The 27,937-nt window shown below is 46.5% G+C and overlaps 1 protein-coding gene across 1 annotated transcript in view; it reads right to left on the reverse strand.

Annotated features, from left to right (window-relative positions):
* ASPM (assembly factor for spindle microtubules) overlaps window positions 1-26,784 on the reverse strand; it is an 86,062-nt gene extending 59,278 nt beyond the window's left edge. The window contains exons 1-7 of the mRNA XM_040407564.1: window positions 26,481-26,784; window positions 22,249-22,392; window positions 16,213-17,986; window positions 7,365-7,457; window positions 6,168-6,275; window positions 5,728-5,874; window positions 1,553-1,798 (exon numbers count right to left, since the gene is read on the reverse strand). Coding sequence (XP_040263498.1) covers window positions 1,553-1,798; window positions 5,728-5,874; window positions 6,168-6,275; window positions 7,365-7,457; window positions 16,213-17,986; window positions 22,249-22,392; window positions 26,481-26,723 — 2,755 coding nt within the window. The 5' untranslated portion in view covers window positions 26,724-26,784. The remainder of the gene's footprint in view (window positions 1-1,552; window positions 1,799-5,727; window positions 5,875-6,167; window positions 6,276-7,364; window positions 7,458-16,212; window positions 17,987-22,248; window positions 22,393-26,480) is intronic.
* Between the last annotated feature and the right edge of the window lie 1,153 nt (window positions 26,785-27,937).

The raw sequence follows: 27,937 nt of genomic DNA on the forward strand, positions 1-27,937 counted from the left end.
GCCGCCTTCCTCACCTCAGCGCCGCCTCCGCAATCGTCCGGTCCCTCTGCCAGATCCCGCGCGTGCGCACAAGGCATAACCTGAGTGACCGGACGATTGCGGAGGCGGCGCTGAGGTGAGGAAGGCAGCGATTTCAACTGGGAAAGCGGCGCTGGGCACCAGACGGAGATGGGTGCAGCCGGGCACACTGTATGAAGCGACGTCCCCTTGGGCACCTTAGGTAGGTGAATAACAGTTTATAAAAACAAGTTTTATGTGCTAATAGAGCCACAGGCAGATTTAATAAGGACCGTTTCGGATTCAGGTTATTAGTACGGACCTGGCCATATGTTTAGGTTATAGGCCTAAAATGTCATGACAGAATCCCTTTAAATTGCTTTGGGTATCAGACATCCCCTCTAAGTAATGTGCAGAATCTACTGCAGAGATTTTCCACCGCGTGTGGATGAGATTTGATCTACTTTGCGGCTACTATACACACAGCTGATTTTCCACACATGACTCTGCTGAGGAAAATCCACAATTTATATGGCACGTGACTGTACCCTTAAAGTGAGGTTTACTCAGTCAATGAATACAAACATTATATACTATGGATAGGCCATCAGTATCTGATCGGTGGGGGGGAATGACACCAGGACTCCCAGCTCTCCAAGTACAGCGCCATACATTGTATAGAGGTTGTGCTTGGTACTGCAGCTAAGCCCCATTCACGTCAATCATGTGACAGGTGAACGTGACGTCACATAGCCTGAGTTAATCTGTGAGAAGGCTGCGTCGTTACTGCAAGCGCCGTGCCTTCTTAAACAGCTGATATGCGGGGGTCTCGGGTGTTGGACTCTCACTGATCAGATACAGATGACCTATCCTAGGTCATCAGTGTAAAACCCCTTTAAGGTTAATGTATCACCTAGCTTTTTGTCAAATTAAACCTGATTGTAACATTTTTTTCTCCGATTGTAGATTTTTAATTCTATTTTCTGCACATGGCTATAGGGGCGTACATCTTGCCTGAGCTGCTACTAACAGCATTTGGAGATATATGTTTTACAGAAGCAACATGGGAAATAGGAACCTGTGGGACTCGTTGACTTCTACAGAAGAGTTTTATAAACATGCACTGTGGACAAGCCGTGTCCATTCATCACCACGGTGTTATCCTGTCCATGATGACAACAAGAAGCACACTGAGAAGTGGTGATCTCTGCAGAGCAAGAAGTGTCAAACTTGTGAGGCTTAGTGGTCAGCGATTTCAGGAATTTTTCTTTTTTTTTTTTTTTATATGGTGGACAAGGAAAATTAAAAACACCCAGAATTCTTAAAAAAAAAAAAAAAAAAAAAAAAAAAAATATAATAGGTTCAACATAAAGACTTGATTTAAACAATAGATCATTTCTGATGACACAGCTGCTCAGAGACAGGAAACCATATCACTGAAAACAGCCTACGCCGCCACAGACCCAGACTGTATATAAGTACCTGAAATACAGCATGGCATCAAACATGCCTAAAATAGTGCAATGGAAATTATAACATGGGGATTTTACTGTACCTATGTCCTTCCACAGGTGTCTGTCTCTCCTTACAAGAAGACGACGAGCCTCAATCTCTACTTCGAGTCTCCGTATAGCCCTCACCACAGGTTCTGACGTAAAGAGGCGGCAGGCGGACCTCCTCAACTTATTCAACCTGCACCGAGCTGTGTAGGCTTTAAGGGAAACCTCTTCCTTGGTTGGAGCCTTTGGTACACTCACTTTATGACTGTTCTCAGCGCCAAGGATCAAAGCAGCTGCATTGACTATCAAAACAATTAGAGTACATTAGACATCCATGATGGTAAAAGCAACATTTCACAATGAAAGTTCAGACCAGAGCGACACAGCTTTGTGCCAATCATTCATTTAAATCCCTGTTCTTTCTATGTCTACGTTTTGTCCCCATTGACAATGAATGAGGACAAAATGGAAGCATTTTTTCTCCGGTATTAAGATCCTATGACTGATCTCAATAGCAGAAAAAGTAAACACTAGTGTTAAAGTAGCCTTACTGAGTAGGACCACCTCCGATTAAAGGGTTTACCCACCCAGATGCTGGGATCTGACCAAGGAATCAGAAATTAAATGACTGAGATCAGAGATATCTCAGACCAGTACTTTTATTCCGGCAGCCTCTCAGCGTGCGCTGCCATCGGTACTCCGCCCCGTCCCCATTATAGTCAACGGGGCCGGAAAAGTAGTCCTGGGGCACGCGTTCACTAGCAGCAGGACAGATCCGACAGGCTGGTCTGTGCCACTAGTGTGGAACTATCCTAAACCAGGCCATTCCGAGATTGTTTTCTCGTCACATATTGTGCTTCATGACAGTGGTAAATTTGAGTCAAAATATTTCATTTTATTTTTTTTTTTTTTTAAATACAAAATGTAAAAACTTTACATTCCCCATATGTCTACTTCATGTTTGGATCATTTTGAAAATCACTTTTTTTTTGGGCCTTCATTAGAAGGCTTAGAAGCAAAGCTTAAAGGGAATCTGTCACCTATTTTGACCCTATTAAACCGTTAAAATAGCAATGTGCAATAAAGAACCTTCTTACCTACATGTGTCTTTCTTTTATTCAACTTTTCATTCTTATAAAAAAGCGATTTTTCGGATCTGTAAATGAGGTTCCAAGGTGCCCAGAGGGGCGTTATTACTCTGCTCTAGTGCCCAGTAACGCCCCTCTTTAGTGCCCAGCCCGCCTTTCTTCCAAGCCCAGCACGTCTCCTCATAAATAAATGTCCTCCCACATACTGGCCGAACGGCGCCGCCCCCTCCCCACCACGTCATTTAATTTATTCATTGCACCATCATGCTTCCTCCTCTCTTAGCCTACGGTGCCGCCCCCTCCCGATTACGTCAATTAATTTATTCACTTCATCGGGCGTTCCTTCCTCCTCTCTTGGCCTACGGCGCCGCCCCCTCGCATTACGTCACATGTATTCATAGCACCGGCCCTCCCTTCCTCCTCTCCTGTCCTCAGAAATCCCGCGCAGGCGCAGTATCGGTGAGTGCCTGCGCCTGCACGATTCTCCTGTTCCAGAGGGCAACAGCCTCAATATTGTCACTGGGCATGCGCCGAGCCCAGTGACATAATCCTCCTCTCCTGTCTCAAAGGCAACAGCGCTCGGATTATGTCACTGGGCTCGGCGCATGCCCAGTGACAATATTGAGGCTGTTGCCCTCTGGAACAGGAGAATCGTGCAGGCGCAGGCACTCACCGATACTGCGCGGGATTTCTGAGGACAGGAGAGGAGGAAGGGAGGGCCGGTGCTATGAATACATGTGACGTAATGGGAGGGGGCGGCGCCGTAGGCCAAGAGAGGAGGAAGGAACGCCCGATGAAGTGAATAAATTAAATGACGTGGTGGGGAGGGGGCGGCGCCATTTGGCCAGTATGTGGGAGGACATTAATTTATGAGGAGGCGTGCTGGGCTTAGAAGAAAGGCCGGCTGGGCACTAAAGAGGGGCGTTACTGGGCACCAGAGCAGAGTAATAAAACATAGAAACATAGAATGTGTCGGCAGATAAGAACCATTTGGCCCATCTAGTCTGCCCAATATACTGAGTACTATGGATAGCCGCTGGCCCTATCTTTTATGAAGGATGGCCTTATGCCTATCCCATGCATGCTTAAACTCCTCCACTGTATTTGCAGCTACCACTTCTGCAGGAAGGCTATTCCATGCATCCACTACTCTCTCAGTAAAGTAATACTTCCTGATATTACTTTTAAACCTCTTGCCCCTCTAATTTAAAACTATGTCCTCTTGTAGCAGTTTTTCTTTTAAATATTCTCTCCTCTTTTACCCTTTTAACGCCCCTCTGGGCACCTTGGAACCTCATTTACATATCAGAAAATCGCTTTTTTATAAGAATGAAAAGTTGAATAAAAGAAAGAAGACACATGTAGGTAAGAAGGTTCTTTATTGCACATTGCTATTTTAACGGTTTAATAGGCTCAAAATAGGTGACAGATTCCCTTTAAAATTTGTAAGAAAACTTTCAAAACCCAATTTTTTCAGGACCAGTTCAGTTCTGAAGTCACTTTCTGGGGCTTACATATTAGAAAAAAACAATTAATCACTCCATTTTAGAAACTAAACCCCTCAAGCTATTTAAAACTGATTTTACAAACTTTGTTAACCCTTTAGGCGTCCCACGAGAATTAAAGGAAAGTGGAAATGAAATTTCAAACTTTCACTTTTTTTAGCAGATTTAAAATTTTTATCTATTTTTTTCTGCAACACATCAAGGGTTAACAGCCAAACAAAACTCAAAATCTATTACCCTGATTCTGGAGTTTACAGAAACGCCCCATATGTGCTCAAAAACTAAAGTATGGGCACAAAGCATGCTTCAGAGTGGAAGGAGCACCATATGGCTTTTGGATTTAGCTGGAATGGTAATTGGGAGCTATGTCGCATATGAAGACACCCCGAGGTGGCCCTACAGTGGAAACCCCCAAAAAGTGACCCCATTTTGGAAACTACATCCCTCAAGGAATCTTTCAAGGTGTGTAGTGAGCAGTTTGACCTCAAAAGGGGTTTCCTAAAATTAGGAAACACTTGGCAGTGAAAATGAAAAATTGCATTTTTTCTAGAGAAAGTTGCTTTACACCCACATTTTGCACCCTCCCAAAGGGTAACAGGACAAGACACACCCCACATTTTGTTCCCCATTTCCCCCCTAATACAGCATCACCTCATATGTTTTCAAAAAATGATGTATGAGCACACAGCAGGGCTCTAGAGTCAAACAGCAAAATATGGATTTTGCTGACCTGAATTGGCAGACATTGATTTTGTTGCATTTAAAAAATTCCTGAGGTCCCCAGAAATTAAAAACCAAGAAGTGACCCCATTTTGGAAAGAGCACCCCCGTGCGAACATTTTAAAGGGGTGATTAACAGAAATGAATAGTGGATATAGTGAAAAGTGGATATGCAAGCTATGCGGACTAAATATAAGGTGGTAAAACTACAGGGTACATCATGGATGAAATTAAATTAATACTCCATGGATGAGTGGTAGATTTTAAAACACTCCTGCTTGGTGTCTTTCCTTATTCACCTTTTGGAACACACCCTGCATCTTTTTTGGGTCCTTCCCTTCCTTGCTGTCTGGGGGACTTGACCTGGAAAATGTTACCCTGGTACAATACAGGCACCATGACTTCCTGGCAGTTAGGGACATGAATAGGGGTATGCTGGTATAATAGCTATCCACATAGAGGTGGTAACCCCCACACGATCTTCCCACTAACTCCTAGGATGGGGGGGCATTCTAGGGGTTCTATCCAAGAATCTTTCCCTTCGTAAATGCGAAACTTGTGGGTGTACCCGGAGCTACTCTCACATCTTTATGCCATATCTTGCCCATTTGCATATCACAGATCCGACCACAGAAGAAAGCTGCGGGGTGGGGAGCGGTCATGGGGAGGTGACCGGTACTGAACTAGTCTTCATTGACCGGCCATTCGCAGCGCTTGGAGCTGCAGGGGGGGGGAGGAAAGACACCATGCTGCCCTTACCCGGTATGGATGCCTGCTGGTAAGAGCAGCCATGGTGCCCCCATTCCCCCGCGATCCTTCCCCTAGCAGACTTTACGCCATACATGTACGGCGCAGGTCCTTAAAGGGTTAAACTTCTGTAGCCCATTAACATGCATATATTTTACTTTATGGACTAACCTTTCAGAGAATCTGTTTTCACAGCAAAGTCATCTGGTGTGAGAATGAAGTTCAGCCACCATGTAAAGCCCCTTTCCTGCTTTGCCATCCACCGTTCATCATAAAACATGTTTTTGGCAGCAAATGGCATAGGGTGTCGTGGAATAACTGAAAAATACAGTAGGTTAGTGACCGGTAAACATATGAGCATAGTGATGATCAGTCCACAGACTCCAGCTTCTATACAGGAAATAATAAAGCTAGTTATAGTCCCAGGTTTATCATTTTGTGGTTGGAGTCAATACATAACAAGACATAGTCCATGCTCAACAAACCACAGGAACAGAAACTAGTTAGATTGCTTATGGCCTCCAGGTAGTATACAGATATCAGTTTGGTTCTCCTCTGTTATCTGGACAATCAACCTTATACACACACATCCCAGAAGGATCCTCTCTTACCTGTTTTAGGCGTCTTTATAAATGTCAGCTTTGACTGAGCAACAGCAACGATTCTCTTGGAGTTCTTATAAGTGACAGCCGACTGAAGTGGTGGAAGTCCCAAATTATCTAAAATTGAAATGTAAAGATCTACTCGAATCCTCATCTTAAGGCCTCCAGCACACGAACGTTTGCGCCCCGTGGCCGTGCTGCCATGAACACGACCGTGGGGGAAGCTGCAGCGGATCCGCCCGTTCCGCAAAAAGATAGGACATGTTCTATCTTTTTGTAGAACAGAAGTACGGGACGAAACCCCACGGAAGCACTCTGTAGTGCTTTCATTCCGCATCTCTGGATTTGCGGACTCATTGAAGTGAATGGGTCCACATCCGTGATGCGGAATGCCCACGGAACTGCACCCGTGTATTGCGGATCCGCAAACGCGGTCCGCAATACAGCAACGGGCAGCACGCGTTCGTGTGCAGGAGGCCTGTATGTGAGCGCGTCTTACAGTCACACATGTATTATGGCCTTTTATCACAATAAGGGCAATTCTACCCGAGGCTGACCCTTGTATTCCCGCAGCAGATATGCAATGTGTCATGCCACGGATCGGCATGCTAATAAGCCCCATTTAATGGAGCTGATCCCTGTGTGGCCACCCACCACAGTTTCCACATGACATGTCACTTTTTTTTTTTACCCACAATGTGGATTGCAAATCCATACTGTATGAGCTATGACACAATCCCAATGAAAAAACAGTGGGATGTGAAAAAGTCTGTGGGAACACGTCCTTTAGGGGTTTCTGAAATAGCTATACACTGCCGCCGCATGTTCTTTTGTCACCTGAACTGCAGCTAGGAAGCCGCCCCCTGCTGTCAGCTTATTGTCCATTACAGCTCCGCGGCCATCGCATCACTGGTAATTAAAATGGCAGCAGTCACACGGTTGCCCGCACTACTGCATCCTCTTCTCCACAGGAGCTGGGTCAGTTGCTGTCCAGCATCAGCACAAAATAAAGGATGAAGTAGCCTTGGACAGCAAAGTAAGCGGAGGTGCCAGCCATAGCGCTGCTATACTTACATAGGCAACGGACTGACAGCCGGGGGAGCTCCGGCAACATAAGAGCGTGATGCGGCTTTATTCTGTCAGTGTCCACTGTATGGTCATTTCAGAAATCCATGCCTACTATAAAAACCTTTAAAGCTTTCATACCTTTCTTGTACGATTTTGCCAAGGCGGGTTTGGTTTTCATAGATTCAGCTTTGACCTTGTGGTTTCTTCCAGCATTTTTCAGTGCTACAGTGGCTGAGAAATTGCAAAACAATTATATTAGTGGTGTAATATTAAAATAAAGGGGTGACGTATATAAACCAATGACCCCTCTCTGGATAGTGGATGCAGTGGTTTCTTTATGTATTCAGGAGGGAGACCCAGAGTGGGGCCAACATGGTCATTTTGAAGCCATTAGAAAATGTCATGTAACACTGACTCTATGGTCACCTCCATTCATATCCTCCATGCAGGGGGAATGAGAAGACATCACAAGGGGGTGGTGGAAAAAAATAGGAGACCGATGGCTTTAACTGGTTTCACTGTACTCTGTAGTACACAGAACAGATTTGCTTTTTGATCTCCTCAGAGGTCTCCAACCTTTTATACCTGGTGAGCCACATTCAAATTTATGTAATGGTTGGGACCACATTCAGATCATGCATGTTAAATTCTAGGCAGAGAAACACAAAATGATAAAAGGTTTAATTAATACAGATTTAATGGTTATGTAAACCTTTGCGGGAAGTTTTTTTATTTAAATTATTGCATTATACTTATTTGAAGCTAAATCTTTTTTTCAATTGGTCTTTATTAACAATATGGAATCCTTTTTTATGTACATAGCCGAGATGCTCCACTAGCTGCCTGTGGATTTTTTGTCTTTCCAGTCATCTGGGAAGCCAAAGGGCTCCTTATCTCTCCTCTCTGACATTATAAACACTCATTATAGCTTCGTTCTTATCTTACTGATAACAATGTGGCTTAAATAAGTGTTCATGACATCTATAGAGAAGGGTTATCAGATTAATCGGCACAAAGTGGATTTGCAGAAAAAATACTTTCCCTGTGTGATTCAGCGCAGTGCAAGGGAGAGCCTCGAAGCATGAAATGCTCGGAAGCTCATGTCAGAGGGGCTGTCAGGGTTCAGCTCTGAACCCCGACAACCCCTTTAAATAAGTGTTCATGACCTCTTAGTAGTAGTTTAGAGATAAGTTGTACTAGATGACTGGCAAAAAAGTGAAAAGTACCAGTCACACAGCTAGAAAAACAGCTAACCCTTTGTGACTGAATAGCTCCGTATTTTTAATAAAGGCCAATTGAAAAAATTATTGTTAGCCAAACATAAGTTAAATGTAGTGTTGATCGAGCACCGTAGTGCTCGGGACAAACACATCGGGATGTTCGGGTATTCGACCAAGCACCCAAGTATAATGGAAGTCAATGTGAGAACCCGAGCATTAAACTAGGCAACCCTGCTCTGAAGAGGGGAGGGTGCCTGGTTCATAGGAAAATGTCAAATGTATGGAAACACCACCGAAATGGTTCTGGAACAGCATGGGGAGGAGGTCTGGATGCATCTTGGACTCACAGGTCACTGCTGGGAACGATGTTGTCCAAATAGTACACCACTTTTTACAGACTGACAATAATAGGCACAAAACCGAATTTAAAATTATATATATGAAAAATGGATAGGAAACATTCTTTCCTGTATATTTACTTGTATATAAAGTGCAAGTGCTGCCAAAAATTACAAGGAAGAGGCACTCCGATACAACCTGTATATCACATAATGGAGGGCCTCATTCACATTGTAGTAAAATTGATCATGTAGTGGGACTCCTATACTCAAAGCCTATGCACTAAGTGAAAGGGCTGCCAAAGATTACAAGGAACAGTCACTCCAAAACACCCTTATTACACAGAAAGGAGGGCATCAATTTTTCAACAAGGATCTTCTGCTATTGCAGTTTTGCTTGTCCTCTCCACCAGAGGAATCAGAGATGAAAAGTTCTCTTTGTAGCAGGGGTCGAGAATTCAGTGATGTCTAAAATGCGTACAACTCGCAGGTCGCAGCAAAGGCAGCCTAACATGAAGTCAGCCATGTGTGCCAGAGAACCAACAGGCAAGACTTCGCTGTTGTCATCAGGAGGATCACTCTCAATCTCCTTATCCTCTTCTGCCTACCCACGCTGAACATATGGAATTAAATTTCCATGGGTACTACCCTCTGTAGCCGAGGCAACCATCTCCTACTCCTCCTCGTCCAACTCGCGCTGAGAAGACGAACTGAGGGTGATCTGGCCATCACCCCGTGTAATGTCTTCCCACATTTCCACCTCTTTCACATGCAAAGCGTCGTCCTTAATTGTGAGCAGCGAGCGTTTGAGTAGACACAGAAGTGGGATGGTTACGCTGATGATGGAGTTAGACGCTCACCATCTGTGTTGATTTCTCACAGTTTCTTAAAACCTTACAGAGGTCAGACGTCCATGCCTACTCCTCGCTTGCGAGTAGCAAAAGCTGACTGGAAAGGCGACGACCATGTTGCAGCTGGTATTCCACTACTGAACTCTGCTGCTTTCAAAGCCTGGCCAACATGTGGAACGTAGAGTTCCAGCGCGTGCTCACGTCACACAACAGCCGGTGAGCTGGCAATTTCAAGTGCTGCTGCAGCGTTGACAGACCGGCTGAAGCTGTTGATGACTTGCGGAAATGTGCACACATGCGGTGCACCTTCACCAGTAGCACAGGCAAATTGGGGTAGGTTTTGAGAAACCCCTGAACCACAAGGTTGAAGACATGGGCTAGTCATGGTATGTGTGTGAGCTTGCCAAGCTCCAAAGCCGCCACCAAGTTAGGGCCATTATCAGACATAACCATGCCTGGTTGTAGGTTGAGTGGCAAGAGCCACAGCTCAGTCTGGTGTCTTATCCCCTGCCACAGCTCTGCTGCGGTGTGCCGTTTGTCCCCTTAAGCATATCAGGTTCAGCATAGCCTCTTGCCGCTTCCCCACTGCAGTGCTGCACTGCTTCCAGCTACCGACTGATGACTGACTGGTGCTGCACATGGATAATTCAGAGGTGAAAGTGTCGGCTTAGAGAAGTGGGGGTTGAGGACACTAACGTAGGTGCTGGCGGAAACCCTGAACGATGTAGGGCCCGCAATCCTTGGAGTCGGTAGCACCTTGCTCCCAGCCTCCACAACATTCACCCAGTGTGCAGTCAGGGAAATGAAGGGTCCCTGGCCGAATGCACTTGTCCATGGTTAAGTGGACCTTCCCAGTGGCAGTGCCTGTGGGTGGGTGGGTATTTTCGCTTGCGTTCAAAGGCCTGGGTTAAGGACATTTGGACACTGCGCTGGGACACGGAAGCGGTTGCTGATGGTGCTTGTGAAGGTCCAGGTGCAGGGCGGGAGGCATCCGGGCCTGCGCCTTCGACAGGGGATTGGCCAGCACGTAAGATAGGGGGAAGAGGAGGCAGTGGTGTGACCCGCAGACACAGATTGTGGACCCAGGCGCTCATCCCAATTACGGTGCTTGGATGCCAAGTGGCGGATAATGCTGGTGGTGGCGAGTTTGCTAGTGTTCACGTCCCGGCTCATTTTCGTATGGCACAGGTTGCAAACTACCATTCTTTTGTCGTTCGCACTTTCTCCAAAAGAGCGACATACTGCGGAACATCTACACCTTGGCAAGGGAGATTTCCGCAAGGGGGTGCTCTGTGGAGCCATCTCCCTTTTGCCACCCCACTGCCTCTTCCAGCCTGTTGCGGTGCGGCAGATCCCCCCCCCTCTGTACTTCTCTCCTCGCTCGGCCACCACCTCCTCTACCACTTCCTCACTCTGATCATCCTCCTGATTTGTTGACATAACCACAACCTCAGTGATTGCCAACTGTGTCTCATCCTCTTCATCAACCTCTTAAGACAGTAATTGCGGTTGACCCATTGGCAACTGTGTCTCATCATCATCATCATCATCATCCACCTCATTAAACACTAATTAGCGTTCCCCACCGTCATGTTCTTGTGACTGTGGATGCTCAAGAGGTTGGGAATCAGGGCACAAGATCTAATGTCTCTCTTCAAGCATGCTAGGCGAGAGGGCCAAATCAAGCAATGGCGCTGAAAAGAGCTCCTCAGAATATCCAAGTGTCTTTTGGGTCTCTGAAATGTTTTTGTACACTTAGAATATTCTATTACACTCCCTACACTGTGTCGCTTCCCATCCTCAGCTCTCCCTGACTTAGATTGAGCCGAACACGTGTCATCGAGTGCTCTATAGCACCCGATTACATGTTCCAGCCAGCTAATCACTTTAATGCCAGTAGCCAACATAGCTACTGGCATTACAGTGAGGGCAGTACTTACTGCACGTTTATTGGCCGCTTAGCAACCGCAAAACGTGCGCGGAGGAAACTCGAGCATTGCGCTCAAGCACATAAGGTACTCAGCTAAGTACCGCCATGTGCCAAGCATAGCTATGCTCGAGCCGAACTGGTATTCGGCCCAGTATGCTCGCTCAACACTAGTTAAATGCAATCATTAAAAAAATAAAAAATAATAATCTAAAAGTGTACATAGACTTTAAGCTTGAAATTCAGTATACTGTACTGGTATTACACAACTCATACCTGGGCTAGGATGTGTTCTATATATTTTATTTTACCCTAAAAGGACACCCTTCACTTGTCCAACGGTCATTAGGGTGCAGTGGCCATTAAAACAGTATCATTGATTTCAGTGGGGTCCAAAAATGGCTGCTATTCACCGACCATTAAGAAAAAACTGCATTTGAATAGCTCCATTGACTTCAATTGGTTCTAAAACTGTTCGTCACACTGCTGTATGGAGTGGCACAGTCCTATTGAAGTACTATTCTATACTGGGGGTTTTAACATGGAAGCCAACGAGCATCAGAAACCAAGGATGTTATACAGTGGAATATGTGGGAGGTATTTATTGAGAAATCCTCCAGACATATAATTTTGCAGGTATTGCACAAAGCAGTGCGAAATTACCCCAATACGCACTTCATACAAGCCACATCTCCTTAAATAAAATGCGGACATGTAACACAGAGGTGACACAGGAGACAATCGTGAAGTCATACGTCCAGGTGTTAGGGGGTGCAAACAGGGCATGTTCATGGTGGCCCACACTCTCACCCAGCAGGAAGACATATAGCTCCTGTAGCGCCGTAGTCTACACCATTACAAAGTATGCTGCGGGGTAACTGCTCTGGGCGAGTTATAGCAAGGGCCACATTCCCCTCAGTGTGAGAAAACATCACATGGGGGGTCATCACCAGTACCAGAGATTTCTGTAGATGACGTAGAGATACAAGCCTGCTGGACATCTTTATCTTATACTTCGAGGGAATCTGTCACTATTTTTACATTGTCCTAACTAAGGGCAGTATAAACTAATGTAGGGCTGAAACGATTATTCGATTGAATTGAGTAATCCGACACAAAAAATAACTTGATGCAAATTTTTTGCATCGAAGATTCGTTTGTGTCACATGACCACGGAGCGGGAGTGAAGCGCTTGCTATTACTCCCGCTCCGTGGTCTCCCGCTGGCCCGCAATACTCACCTTTCCAACAGGGGGCCTCCGGACACTCCACAGCAGATCCATGGTCCCGCGCTGCACTGACCTCCTGACATACGCACGCCATGACTTGACGCGCTGTGTGACGTCAGACGCAGAGCAGCACGAAACGATGGAGTGTTGGCGGCGCCCCTGCTGGAAATGTAAAGTTGGTGCGACTAAGGCCGGGCGCCCGGAGTGCACAGCGTCATAGCAACCAGTGACGGTGTGCACTCCAGGTGTCAGGAGGAGCAGGGGGAGAGCTGATGGCTCTGGGGTGGGGGAGAGCTAATGGCTCTGGGGGGGGGGGGGAACTGATGCACTTGGGCTGATCACACAGGGGGAACGAAGGGTGTCGGGGACTGATGGCAGGGGGTCTGATGAGTTTTTATAAAGGAAAACAGTGTATTAATTCATTTTTTCTTATTAGAATACGCGATTAATCGTAAAAATAAATCATTAGAATACTCGATTTCTAAAAAAAATCGTTTACTGCAGCCCTAAACTAATGACGACAGATCCCCTTAAGGCCACATGCACACATTGGGTTTTTCCACGCAGATTCCCGTTCGGAAAAACCAAAGCATATTACAGTACCAGCAAAGTGTACAAGATTGCGCTAATTTCATGCAGACTTTGCAGATTTTTTTTCAGTGCGGAAACTGACCTCCCGTGCAGATTTCAAAATCTGCAGCCTGTCAATTATGTTTGTGGTTTAAGCTGCGCATTTCTCCCTTTTCAATTGAAGATGAGACCTGCAGCAAATCCACACCAGAAACTGCTGCTAGACACTGCAGATTTTGGTGTGGATATGCTGCAGAAACAGATAAATCTGCATGGAGATTTGTGCGGCTCTTATGTGCGTTCACCCGCACCCGTGTGCAGGTGGCCCAAGGAAAACACTGGGTCACGCTCTTTGACTGACCGAGTCAATCGTGTATTGAACAGCTCAAGTACATGCTGATAAGTCCTGATATTCATGAGCTGCTGCCACTTTCAGTTGGAATAAAACAGTTGATCGTCAGCAGGGGAGGGAGAGCCACGAGCTCATGGGTGAGGACTCCGCATGCGCTGGAGCCGTTAATTCACAGGACCGTGCTTAGTCCAGAAAACAAGAGCCACGCGGCAATTACATCTCCTGAACTGATCACAGCTCCCTTCACCCGAACTGACCGTATTATAGCGACTTTTGATAGTCAGTTCCTATCCAATTGTGGCTCTACTGCACTGTGCTCACGTGCATATTGTGAGTACAGTACAGCAGAGCCACTATCAGATAGTTTGTTCCTATCATAATTACTAGGATACAGTCAGTTACGGTCAGGACTGTATCCTAGAATGTTATAGAGCAGGAGGAGCTCAGCAACTATATAGGTTGTATTTAATTCATTTAAATCTCTGCTCATTCAGGGCTTTGGAGTCCAGGAGGCGGTCCCATCAGTGATTGACAGCCTTCCCTCTATGGACTGTGTATACAGAAAAATCTGTCAATTATTGACGTGAAAGACCAGAATGAGCAGGAATTTAAATGTACACCTTATAATGAATATTTTCCCACAAAAACTATATATCAACCTGCTCAGCATCTCCTTTTCCAACATGCTGCTAGTAGATTACACTGCATTTTTATGGTGACAGGTTCCCTTTAAAGCGATCCTATCTGCCCTGCCTGAGAATAGCAGGGATCTCAACTCTCCGGCCACCTGCATGTGAGACAATATCTCCTGGAAAGGTTCATCTCAGTCAGATAGCAGAGCAGAGAGATAAGAGAAGTGACAGAACAGAGTTTAGATTACAGGTTGAATTAACCCTTTAGGGTCAAATTGGCTTCTCAAGGAGATATATATGTTAAAGGCATCCCTTCTTCTGTCTCATTCAGTAGCTATAGAACTATTGAGAGAGATGTATTTTTTTTTTAAATATATTTACACATTTAACCCTCCATTTTAATTTTATTATTTACCCCAGTGTTAAATTCACACCCCCTGGATGTTTTTTCCTACAGTGGGGTAGATAATTACACACAGGGTTTTAAAGAATAAACTTCCTGACTCAGACCAAGAGCCGACTCAGCGAGTGAATGGAAGCATCCGCGCATGCGCATTGTGCAACCTAAGCTTCGGTTCACTTGCTTCTTGTCAGCTCAGCGAATGAACCGAAGATTCAATTCATGAATCGGTTCATTTGAATGAACCGAACTTCCCATTTCTAGTTTACTCGCAGTAAACCTTTCCGGCAACCTGTAGCAGTGTCCCCTTCTCGGCGCGTGTGCACAGTGCAAGGAGAAGCCGATGCCAGCAGTCCGCAACGGCGCATCAGGCTGAGCCTGTGCGCACAGGCGGGATCTCAAAGCGGGAAGAGGGGGAGGGAAGGTGGCGCTGAGTAGTAGAAGGTGGCGATGCGTGCGGCCGGGCACCATGCATCCACAGACTTCCCCTGCTTGGGCACCTTAATTCAATGATTGACAGGTTAGTAAAACCTGTTTTTCCGCAGAATAAAGCCACAAATAGCTTCTAAGGCCACCTTAGAAATCAGAATGCTACCCTGGACATGAGCAGATGTTTAGCTAACAGGGCTTATAGGTGGTGACAGAATCCCTTTAATCATATACATAAATATGATAATTTGGGGCAGGGTAATGAGCCCGGTCCTCCACACCATAGAGCAAAGTGTGCAGATACTGCATATGTTTGGAAAATGTAATAAAAAGTTTGTAAAAGAAAAAAAAAAGAAAACCTCCCTGAAATGAGTTTTTGCAGGTTGGGATGTCTGGAATAGGATATGACAGAGGGAGGGATATTGAGCTGATACATACGTTTATATGACTGAGCAGGATTTCTGAGTAAAAATCCCAAAAAAAAAAAAAAAAAAAAAAAAAGACAGTGGGAGTCTTGTGGACCACACCAACATACACTGATAATTTGTGGATACACACTAAAATAGGCTGCCAATCATCATATTTTTCTCCTAGGAGTCCTGTCAGGATTTCCTCTGCCTTTTACTCCTGCTCCAAATCGTATAAACCTCTGTCACAGAGCTCTGCTTCTCTCCGTCACATCCTGATCTCAGGTAAGGCAGCAGATATCACCTAACTGGTTCTCTTTCAAGGGGTCTCCCCACAATACACACTTATCCCTAATTCACTGTATGGGACAGTTGGAGACAGCAGATTAGAGCACTCTGCCATTTCCGGCACTCTCAAAGTTAATGGAATGGGAGCAAACATGCTGAACATGGAGCCCCAGTCACAGAAGGACCCCTGTTCTCATGATTAGTGAGGATCCCAGCAGTAAGACATTTACTGGATGATCGAAAAGTATATAAAACAGCCCCTAAAATGCAACTATAAATCTGGGGCCAACACTTGATTGGATACGAGACTGTACTGTATTTCGAGGTGTTCTTCATAGATTTACCTGAATGAGCCTGCTGCACTTGCTTGCTCACACGTTGTGTAAGGGTTGGTTTGCAGATCTGTACTTTCTTAGCTTGGGTGGCAGCATTCTCTAAGGAGTCACTGGATGCCACTGAAACGTCTCTAGAAATTTCCTCGCTTCTCCTCTTGTGACCACAGATGGACTTGGGTTTAGATACTTTCACGGATGACTCAGAACTGCTGACAGAACTTGGTAGGCTTTGAGCTGAAACGTCTGGAACATTTATGACCGGCAAATCTGGAAGCAGAGTGACCCGAGAGTCAACACTCCCGTCTGATTCAATGTTCCTCAGTCTTCTGCGGGACTTCAGCGGGGCTTTGTGTTGCATTTCAATACGATCCACTGCCTTTACTTTCACAACAGTTGCTGTTGATATGGTTGGCTTTACAGGATCTTTGGTGCCAGGTTCATCATTGGTCAGCAGAGGTTTAGGCTGATTTTCAATGTCATCCTTAGCCTTTACATTTGTAACGGCATCTGATATTATGGGCAGTTTTGTAAGATCCTTCATGTCTGTTACATCTTCATTTATTAGAGACTGAAGTCGATGCTGCTTTTCACTGTTGTCTCGTACCTTTATAACAGTGGCAGATATTACAGGTGGTTTTCCAGGATTTATGGTACCCGTTATATCATCTAGTGGCACTGGAGACCGTGGTCTTTGCTGCTTTCCACTGCCACCCCCAGCCTTCCCCTTTATAACGGTGTATGGTATGATGGGTGGCTTTGCATGACCCTTTGGAACAATTCTGCCATTTCTCAAGTCAACAAATCTTTCTTTTGGCTTTTTCACACAGATTGTTAGCTTGGAGCTAACCGGTTCAAAAGCCTTGATGGTTCCATCAGCTACTTTGTGGTCACTATATCCACTTGTAGATCGGGTCACTGTCACCTCTTCTTGGTTAACAGAATATTTACCAGGTGGTGTATTTAAGTCGAATGCATTAAAAGCTGCTGAGTCAGCCTGAGGTGTGAGGAGCAAGTTGTCCTTCACAAACTGGTCAGGTGACAGAATTGGAGTCTGTGGACCTGCAGTTAGATACTCGCCTGAAACCACATAGCTATTATTTACAAAGGAGTCTGGGCTTAAGATGTCTGTTTGTGGGGTCCTCAAAACTGATGGTGGAGTCCAGCTTCTGGAGAGGACACTTCTGCTGTGTTCATGTGAAGACTCTTGAAAGGAACAAGTCGTTTGTGACTGTTTCACTGTAATCTCAGTTTTGCAGAACTCGCTAGGAGACAATACAGGGTAAGCTGTACACTCATGGATTATACTAGGGGTACAAATAAAATGGCCCTGCTGGTCAGATACAGGGTTAATTGGAGACATTGACACTTTATCTATTCTCTGTTCACTTAGCGTCCACTCTTCTTCAATAAACCCGTCTCCCTGGACAGTAGATGTAGTGGTGACCTCCTGACCGGCCTCCCTGTACTCTGTAGTACACAGAACAGAATAGGTTTTTGACCTCCTTAGTGATCCGGGAGTAAATGACTGCAGCTGGGTGGCAAGTGGACTGACCAGGCCGGCCACAGCTCTATTCTCTGAGCTTCGTCTGGACTCTCTCGCTGAAGAGGGACTGTTCACTGGGTTGGTTAGATTCTCACAGGACTGTAGAGGGCTTCGTGTCCTCTGTAATGTCCCATCACCACTTTTGTGTGGTAATTTGATGGTTTTGTTTTTTGCATTAGAACAAGAAACTTTGGATCCCACTGGAGAGTATTTCTTTTTCACGGTATTCCATCTGCTTCTCTGAAAGACATTGCACAGATGAAATGCTCTTTAATATTGGAATTGAAATGTAACGATAGAGATATATATATATATATATACACACACATATATACACATATATACACACACACACACAACGTATTTTTCGCTTTATAAGACGCACTTTGTTTTCCCCCAAAAGAGGGGGGGGGGGTGACAGTGCGTCTTATAAAACAATGGTTGATTTATTTTTTTTACAGGGCTGACACTGATATATCGCCGGCCACTATGCTGCACAATGTGGCCGGCGATACATCAGTTACAGTGCGGGGAGGGAGGAGGGGCTGGAGGCAACTCACAGCGGGGCCCAGTGCAGTCACTGTATTACACCGGGCCCCGCGCACAGAAGTCTCTTTGATTCAGGATTAATGAAAGATTTTACATACAAAGAGACTTCTGTGCGCGGGGCCCGGTGTAATACAGTGACTGCACCGGGCCCCGCTGTGAGTTGCTCCTCCCTCCCTGCACTGTAACTGATGTATCGCCGGCCACACTGTGCAGCATAGCGGCCAGCGATATATCAGTGTCAGCTAGTTTATCAAAAGGAGAGCGATTGATTCAGGATTAAAGAAAGATTTTACATACAAAGAATAAAGTACTGTAATGCTGTGAAACATAGGGCCATGAGGGGGACCAGCATACGATGCTATATGTGTATCATCCACACATATAGCATTTTATCCTGGCCCCCCTCATGGCCCTATGTGTCACAGCACACATCCCCCATAACAGTGAGTCATCCACAGATTTGATCCCCCCATAACAGTGCGTCATCCACAGATCCCCCCCATAACAGTGCGTCATCCACAGACCATTAGTTAAAAATCCACCAAAAGCACACCTTTTGGTTCAAAATATTTTTTTCTTATTTTCCTCCTCAAAAACCTAGGTGCGTCTTATAAAGCGAAAAATATGAGAGAGATAGATAGATTTTTTTTTTTTTTTAAGGAAGGTTGTAGAAAAAGTTTACTTAGGCTGCGTTCACACGAGCGTGTCCGGATTAGTTCCGGATGCGTCCCGGTGTGTTGCGGCAAACCCGCGCGAGTAGGAATGCAATTGCAGTCAGTTTTGACTGCGATTGCGTTCCGATGTTCAGTTTTTATCGCGCGGGTGCAATGTGTTTTGCACGCGCGTGATAAAAAAAACGACTGTGGTACCCAGACCCGAACTTCTTCACTGAAGTTCAGGTTTGGGTTCGGTGTTGTGTAGATGTTATTATTTTCCCTTATAACATGGTTATAAGGGAAAATAATAGCATTCTGAATACAGAATGCTTAGTAGGTGATCAATTGAGGGTTAAAAAATAAAAAAAATTAACTCACCTTGTCCTCTTGTTCGCGTAGTTCTCCCGGTCTTTAGTTCTTTAAAAAGATGAACTATGGGCTAAAGGACCTTTGGTGACGTCAGATCACATGCTCCAATCACATGGTACATCACCGCGGTGATGGGCCATGTGATTGGAGCATGTGATCTGATGTCACCAAAGGTCCTTTAGCCCATAGTTCATCTTTTTAAAGAACTAAAGACCGGGAGAACTACGCGAACAAGAGGACAAGGTGAGTTAATTTTTTTTATTTTTTAACCCTCAATTGATCACCTACTAAGCATTCTGTATTCAGAATGCTATTATTTTCCCTTATAACCATGTTATAAGGGAAAATAATACAGTGTATAGACAGTCACCTAGCAACCGTGCGTGAAAATCGCACCGCATCCGCACTTGCTTGCGGATGCATGCGATTTTTACGCAACCCCATTCACTTCTATGGGGCCTGCGTTGCGTGAAAAACGCAGAATATAGAGCATGCTGCGATTTTCACACAACGCATAAGTGATGCGTGAAAATCATCGCTCATCTGAACAGCCCCATTGAAATGAATGGGTCCAGATTCAGTGCGGGTGCAATGCGTTCACCTACCGCATTGCACCCGCGCGGAAATCTCGCCCGTGTGAACGCAGCCTTACTCTTTAATAATGAACACTACCTGCTGCTAACAAATTCAGAATGTGACCATCTTCCAATGATTAAAAGGAACCCATCAGCAGTGTTGACCAAGCTAAACTGCTGACAACACAAGGTAGGGCCTGGAGACAGCAACACGGGAATTGTATGTATATGAGGGGCTGGGGCAGGATTACAAATGTTAGTTTGATGTAAATGGAATCTTTCAATTGTTTTGACCATGCAAAACTGCTGACAGCACTTGGTAGGGGCTGGAGAGAGCAGGACAAGCATATCTTTTGTTGACTTTTTATTATATTAAAGGGATTCTGTCATGACATTTTAGGCCTATAACCTAAACATATGGCCAGGTCCGTACTAATAACCTGAATCCGAAACTGTCCTTATTAAATCTGCCTGTGGCTCTATTAGCACATAAAACAGTTTTTATAACCTGTTATTCACCTACCTAAGGTGCCCAAGGGGACGTCGCTTCATACAGTGTGCCCGGCTGCACCCATCTCCGCCTGGTGCCCAGCATCGCTTTCCCAGTTGAAATCGCCGCCTTCCTCACCTCAGCACCGCCTCCGCAATCATCACAGTCAGATTCCCTTTAAAGCGAACCTGTCACCATGATTTAGCGCATAGAGCTGGGGACATGGGCTGCTAGATGGCCACTAGCACATCTGCAATACCCAGGTCCCATAGCTCTCTGAGCTTTTATTATGTTAAAAAACCGTTTTGAGTGATATGCAAATTACCTGATATGAGTCCTGTAGCCGGAGATGAGTCAAGCGGAAAGGAGCCCAGCACCGCCCCGCGTCCTCCGAATCTCCTCCTTGCCGGCTGACGTCACAGAGCTGGAGCGCCGAAATCTCGCGATGCGCGAGCTAGCGCATGCGTAGTTCGTTCCCTGTGCTGATGCCAGCACAGGGAATGAACATGATGCCGATACTGCGCATGCGCTAGCTCTGTGACGTCAGCCGGCAAGGAGGAGATTCGGAGGACGCGGGCGGTGCTGGGCTCCTTTCCGCTTGACTCATCTCCGGCTACAGGACTCATATCAGGTAATTTGCATATCACTCAAAACGTTTTTTTAACATAATAAAAGCGCAGAGAGCTGTGGGGACCGGGTATTGCAGATGTGCTAGTGGCCATCTAGCAGCCCATGTCCCCAGCTCTATGCGCTAAATCATGGTGACAGGTTCGCTTTAAGGTTGAACTGACATGTGTAGCCTTACCTCAGACCCTGTGTATACGGTTTTATTTTTCTCCAACATTTTGAAAAAGTGGTTATGGGAGAACAGACACATTTATCCATTCGGTTGTACCTTTTTTTTTTCATACTGCTGTCATTCTGGTATTGTCTGAAAGCTTGGAATGTCAAATACAAAGCCCATATCTCTGGTACCAATCGAGAGAACTGAGCAGCTAAAGCAGCTGCCCCCCTCTCTGTCAGTGTGCAGGAGAATGAGCGAGCAGCTTCAGAGCTGACAGGTGACTTTTAAAAGGCTAAAACAAATGCTTACTGATTTCATGTAATTGCAGGGCTTGTCTCTGGTTAGCTGGATGTTAGAGGATACACACTGCTCTGGGGTAGTGGGGGAAGTTATCTGCATTCTGACCAGTCTCGTCTGTCTCTGGTTAGCTGGATGTGAGAGGATACACACTGCTCTGGGGTAGTGGGGGAAGTTATCTGCATTCTGATTAGTCTCGTCTGTCTCTGGTTAGCTGGATGTGAGAGGATACACACTGCTCTGGGGTAGTGGGGGAAGTTATCTGCATTCTGATTAGTCTCGTCTGTCTCTGGTTAGCTGGATGTGAGAGGATACACACTGCTCTGGGGTAGTGGGGGAAGTTATCTGCATTCTGATTAGTCCTGCTAGTTCATGTGAAGAGAGCCAAGGGCAATACAGGATGGTCTCAAGGACATGGCAAAGATCACCACAGGAAGTTCAGCAGAGGCCATCTTAGGAAGATGCTGAAATGGAGGCGCAGAGAAATAGGGTTGCTAAGGGACATCAGAAAAGTAAAATTAACTGAAAAATAAAGCTTCATGAATATCTTCCCTTCAGCATCACATATGTTAGGAATTTTATTTTTGGTAGTGAAATGGTAGTTAAACTTTAATATAATAAAAAGCATGTCCTGCTCTCCCCAGCCCCTACCTAGTGCTGTCAGCAACTTTACACAGTCAGATTCGCTTTAAGGTCGAACTGACATGTGTAGCCTTACCTCAGACCCTGTGTATACGGTTTTGGTTATGGGAGAACAGACACATTTATCCATTCGGTTGTACCTTTTTTTTCACTGGGAGCTCCGCACGTCCCAACAATACGGCCTGGTGCTTCACAACATCGTTTAGAAGAAATGTGACCAGTTCTCTGATTCCTCCTTCTTCTAAGGGGGTCCATGTGATAGTCAGCGGGAGCGTTTCAAGAGGCTGCACAAGAAAACATCAAAATAAAGTCATCAGAATTGAGTACATTTTTGAATAGTGTTCTGTGGGTGATAAGTAAGCGCATGGGGGGCTAGCAGGGAAAAGAAGGATCAGACTGTTGGATTTAAACATGCCCGATCCTTATGTTCTCACTCAGGAGAGATAAGCTGCCGCCAGAAGAGTTGGAACACACACACAACCTTGGTCAGGGTGCTTTGCTTTTTACATAGATACACTATTACATAAATTCCATTTTTTCTATGAGGGGCAACAACACACAAAAAAACAGGAGCACAGTCAGAGCCTTTCATCAGAGGAGAACATCCAGAAGTCTCCAGACATGTAAAAGGGGTTCTGTGGGATTTTTATACTGACGGACCATGGTATTGAAGAGAATGGGAGCAGTGCTGCAGAAACCAGCAGCCCCCACTACACGGTGGACTGAGCTGTGCAGTCCTGAAGCTACCGCAGAACCGCTGATTGCTGCGGATGCTGGGAGTTGGAGACTCGCTGATCAAATACTGATGATCTATCCTAAGGACAGGCTGTCAACAAAAATCCCAGAATAACCCTTTAAAAGAGTTGTCCAACTTATATGAAAATGTCCCAGTGATCCTAAGTGAGCTAAAAGAATTCTAGATCAGATACTTCCCACAATTTCCAGTCCGCACCTCTGTCCGGTGCTTACAGACTTCAGTGGTGTTGTAGCCATATACGCACATGACTACTGCAGCCAATCACTGGCCTCAGCAGTCTCATGCTATGTACAGTACCACAGAGTCCAGTGACTGGCTGCAGCAGTCAAGTACTGAATACAGCTGGTCACTGCTGCAGTAAACATAGAACAGAGGTGAGGACCTGATTTAGTGGGGAGCGTCCCATCTTTATTTTATCCCATTCTCTTTTAAGGGAAGGTTTATTCAACAGAACAAGACCAGAGAAAAGAAGAAGTGCAAATACAAAGAGCAGACAAGTGCAATGTAGAAGGCTTGGGGCACACAGACTACAGTATATGGCCGTATACCTGCAACCTCAGGTCATTTCAACACAGAGCGCCCCCGCAACAAGTCTACTTCTACATTTATAATATACCAAGGGCATTAGAGAACCCGAAGACAGGAACCCTAAGTTTAGGGGGGCAAAAAAACTGGTAATAAGATAAAAAAAAAGGTGGGATATGTATAAAGAGGGAAGAAAAGGAAGGAGAAGAAAGAAGAGAAGAAGGCCTATGAGGTCAATAGCCGAGTCGGTGGCCGTACTGGACAATGAAGGAACCCAAATCACAAGTCTCATCAAACCTGCCAGGGCACCGCATGTCACGGGTTTATAAAGTGGGCACAGCTGATCCTCATCCACTAACCCAGAGAGACACTTTGGAGTGTAATACCCTAGCCCTGTGATGGCTAACCGCCGGCACTCCGGCTGTGGTAAAACTACGACTCCCAAGATGTACACTTGCTTGGCGGTTCTCAGAACTCCATAGAAATGAATGGAGCATGCTGGGAGTGGTAGTGTCACCACAGCTGGAGTGCTAGAGGTCAGCCATCACTGCTCCAGGGGCAGTCAGGAGTCTCCATAAATTCATGCACCTCTCACCAGTAGACGTTACACTCCCCAAACCTCCGACCTCTAGGACATCCATCACATGAAGTCTGTGTGTAATCTAACCTCAAAGGGGTTCCCCGGGCTTTTAAAGGGATTCGGTCACCTCGTATAACACAATTTCAGATTTTAAACCAGTCATGCTCCACAGCTTACCTTGAATCGGCTGTGCTGTTTTTTATTGTAATCCGTCCAGCAGTTTTGCAGAAAAACGACTTTTATAAAACCCTGAAGGTGCCCAGAGGGGCGTTATGTTCCCCTTTGTGTGCCCAGTAACGCCCCTCTTACAGTGCCCAAAACGCCTTCCTCCAGAATCCCTAACCGCCCACAGCGGCTCATCCCTCTCCTCCCCCTCCCTGACGGCCGAGCAAAGTCTCACGCAGACGCAGTACCCACTGAGGGCTGCGCCAGTGCGATTTGCTGGAGACTGAGGGCAGGAGCTTCATAGTCGTCACTGGGCATGCGCCGAGCCCAGTGACGTCCGATGCTCGCGCGAGACTTTGCTCGGCCGTCAGGGAGGGGGAGGAGACGGATGAGACGCTGTGGGCTGTTAGGGAAGGCGTTTTGGGCACTGTAAGAGGGGCGTTACTGGGCACACAAAGGGGAACATAACGCCCCTCTGGGCACCTTCAGGGTTTTATAAAAGTCGTTTTTCTGCAAAACTGCTGGACGGATTACAATAAAAAACAGCACAGCCGATACAAGGTAAGCTGTGGAGCATGACTGGTTTAAAATCTGAATTTGTGTTATACGAGGTGACAGAATCCCTTTAATATTGACGACCTGTCATCAATATCAGATCGGTGGGGGTCCGACACCCGGCACCCCTGCGGATCAGCTGTATTAGGAGATGGCGAGCACAGTGCACCTGCCGTCTCCTGAATTCCTTCCCGCTGCCATGTCTATGGCAAAACAGCAGCAGGAAGACAGACAGGAGACGGCAGGTGCACTGTGCTCGCCATCTCCTAAAACAGCTGATCCGCAGGGGTGCCGGGTGTCGGACCCCCACCGATCTGATATTGATGACCTATCCTGAGGACAGGTCATCAATATTAAAAGCCCGGAGAACCCCTTTAAAGGGTTTCTGTCACCCCACTAAAGTGATTTTTTTTTTGGGCTAGTTAAATTAGTTATATAGCGATATATTAAAATATAATAGTGTTCCTTACTTTGATCCAGCAGTTTAGTCAAAAAACGAAGTTTTATCATATGCAAATCCGGTCTCTACCAGCAAGTAAGGAGTCTACTTGCTGGTAGCTGCTGCAGAAATCCACCCCCTCCTCTTGTTGATTGACAGGGCCAGCCGGGATCTCCTCCTCCAGCCAGCCCTGTCGGCATTTCAAAAATCGCGCGCCCGTGTTGAATCTGCGCAGGCGCTCTGAGATGAGGAGGCTCGTCTCCTCAGAGCTCCCTCAGTGCGCCTGCGCCGATGACATCGAAATAGAAGACGTCATCGGCGCAGGCGCACTGAGGGAGTTCAGAGGAGACGAGCCTCCTCATCTCAGAGCGCCTGCGCAGATTCAACACGGGCGCGCGATTTTTGAAATGCCGACAGGGCTGGCCGGAGGAGGAGATCCCGGCTGGCCCTGTCAATCAACAAGAGGAGGGGGCGGATTTCTGCAGCAGCTACCAGCAAGTAGCCGCCCTACTTGCTGGTAGAGACCGGATTTGCATATGATAAAACTTCGTTTTTTGACTAAACTGCTGGATCAAAGTAAGGAACACTATTATATTTTAATATATCGCTATATAACTAATTTACTAGCCCAAAAAAAATAAAAAATCACTTTAGTGGGGTGACAGAAACCCTTTAAAGGGGTTGTCTTGCTTCTGCAAATGGCCCACATATAGATAAAGTTAATACAAGGCACTTACTAATGTATTATCCATATTGTTTCCTTTGCTGGCCGGATTCATTGTTCCATCACATTATATACTGCAATCCAGCAGTTAGTGGTCGTGTTTGCACACTATAGGAAAAAGCGCTTGCCAGCACGACCCCTACTGCTCGGCCAGGAGGTAGAACATCAGGGGGTATGTTGGACAACTGAGCCCAAACCCCGCAGATGACAGGCAGGTCCCTATGCGAACACTACGGCCTCATGCGGTTTCCGTTTTTCAGTCCACAAAACCACAGATCTGCAAAATCCAGATCCCAGCCACGCATATGGCTCCATGAGTGTCAGTATGCACTCTGCCTCCGGCATTCTATTCGGTACAGACAGGTTGCTGGTCCTGCCCAGACAGCAGTTATGTGACAATTAAAACTAAAAGTGGGTTGTGCAAAATGTAGCAGTGCCCACCAGCGCCCAGGGCTGTCCGAGGCTCCGTCAGCACTCCCATGCAGTGTGAACAGAGCCCGAGCAATGCTGCGGTCCTCTCTAAGTGATGCTTCCTATCACACATAACATACACACTGTAGGGAAGCTGTCGTGCATGCTGGGAGTTATAGTCCCACAACAGCCGGCCTGCCCGTCCCCCTCACATACCGGTACGAGGAGCTCCGTCTCCGGCACGCTGAAGCCTCGGTGCTGCGGCAGCTTGTTCACGGTCACATAAGCCGGGTCCGCCGAGGGATTCTGCAGCAAAAGAACCGCACTGCGGGCGGAACCAGGGCGAACACAGCCGAAGCTGAGGAACGGCGGCCGGGAGAAGTGTGTGAGGGAGAGCACGGCCGCGTCCTCCGGGGACGGCTTCTGCCCCACTGCCGCCGGGGGCGATATATTCAGCATGTCGCCGCGGTCCGTCCTCAGGTCCTCGCTCTCACGCCTGTCATAGACCTCTCTACCTGCAACCCCGTCCTGCCACCGATTTGAAAATGCGAAGACCTCTGATAGGTCCAACGGTAACATTCTCCCCGCCTACTTCCTCGGCTCATCCAATAGTGACATGCGGTGGAGGAATGTTCAGCCAATCACAGCGCATAGAATTTCGGATAAGGCGGGGCCAAAGGAAAGAACCAATGAGAGGCCGGAGATTTATTCAAAACACGGCATCCGGCGTGTACTCCGGTCATGTTATGGCAACGGGGAAAACAATTACAGCAGCACAACAGCGGTGAGGGCGGCTCTCTGAAGCTGTGCGGTATTCGTGCGGTCCTGTGCCCCAGATGTTCCTGCGGGGTGTTGTTATAGCCGGGCACGTGCTAGCTGTACAGCTGCGGTTATTGACTAAATCCGAGACGTTACTGTGTGTGGTGCAGCAGAGAGAACAGGGTTGCTGTGACACACGACAATCAGACATATATAGTACATGATGGGGCCAGAGATCTCCACATTCATTGCTCCAGCGGCTCAGCTGGATGCTCTTCAGCCTGGTAACAAGGGGTGTGTCCTTTCTGCTGCAGCTCCCTCCCTGTAACTAAAGGCTACTTTCACACTGGCGTTTCTGGGTCCGCTTGTGAGATCTGTTTCAGGGCTCTCACAAGCGGCCCAAAACGGATCAGTTCAGCCCCAATGCATTCTGAATGGATAAGGATCCGCTCAGAATGCATCAATTAAGGCTACTTTCACACCTGCGTTCGGGTGTCCGCTCGTGAGCTCCGTTTGAAGGGTCTCACAAGCGGCACCGAACGCAGCCGTCCAGCCCTAATGCATTCTCAGTGGAGGCGGATCCGCTCAGAATGCATCCGTCTGCCAGCGTTCAGCCTCCGCTCAGCGTGCAGCGTTCGGGTGTCCGCCTGGCCGTGCGGAGGCAAGCGGATCCGTCCAGACTTACAATGTAAGTCAATGGGTCGGATCCGCTTGAAGATGACACTATATGGCTCAATCTTCAAGCGGATCCGTTCCCCATTGACTTTCAATGTAAAGTCTGGACGGATCCGCTCAGGCTACTTTCACACTTAGAAATTTTTCTAAGTTATAATGCAGACGGATCCATTCTGAACGGATGCAAACATCTGCATTATCGGAGCGGATCCGTCTGATGAAACATCAGACGGATCCGC

Source organism: Bufo bufo, chromosome 9 (genome assembly GCF_905171765.1).
Source record: "Bufo bufo chromosome 9, aBufBuf1.1, whole genome shotgun sequence".
Classification (NCBI taxonomy): Eukaryota; Metazoa; Chordata; class Amphibia; order Anura; family Bufonidae; genus Bufo; species Bufo bufo.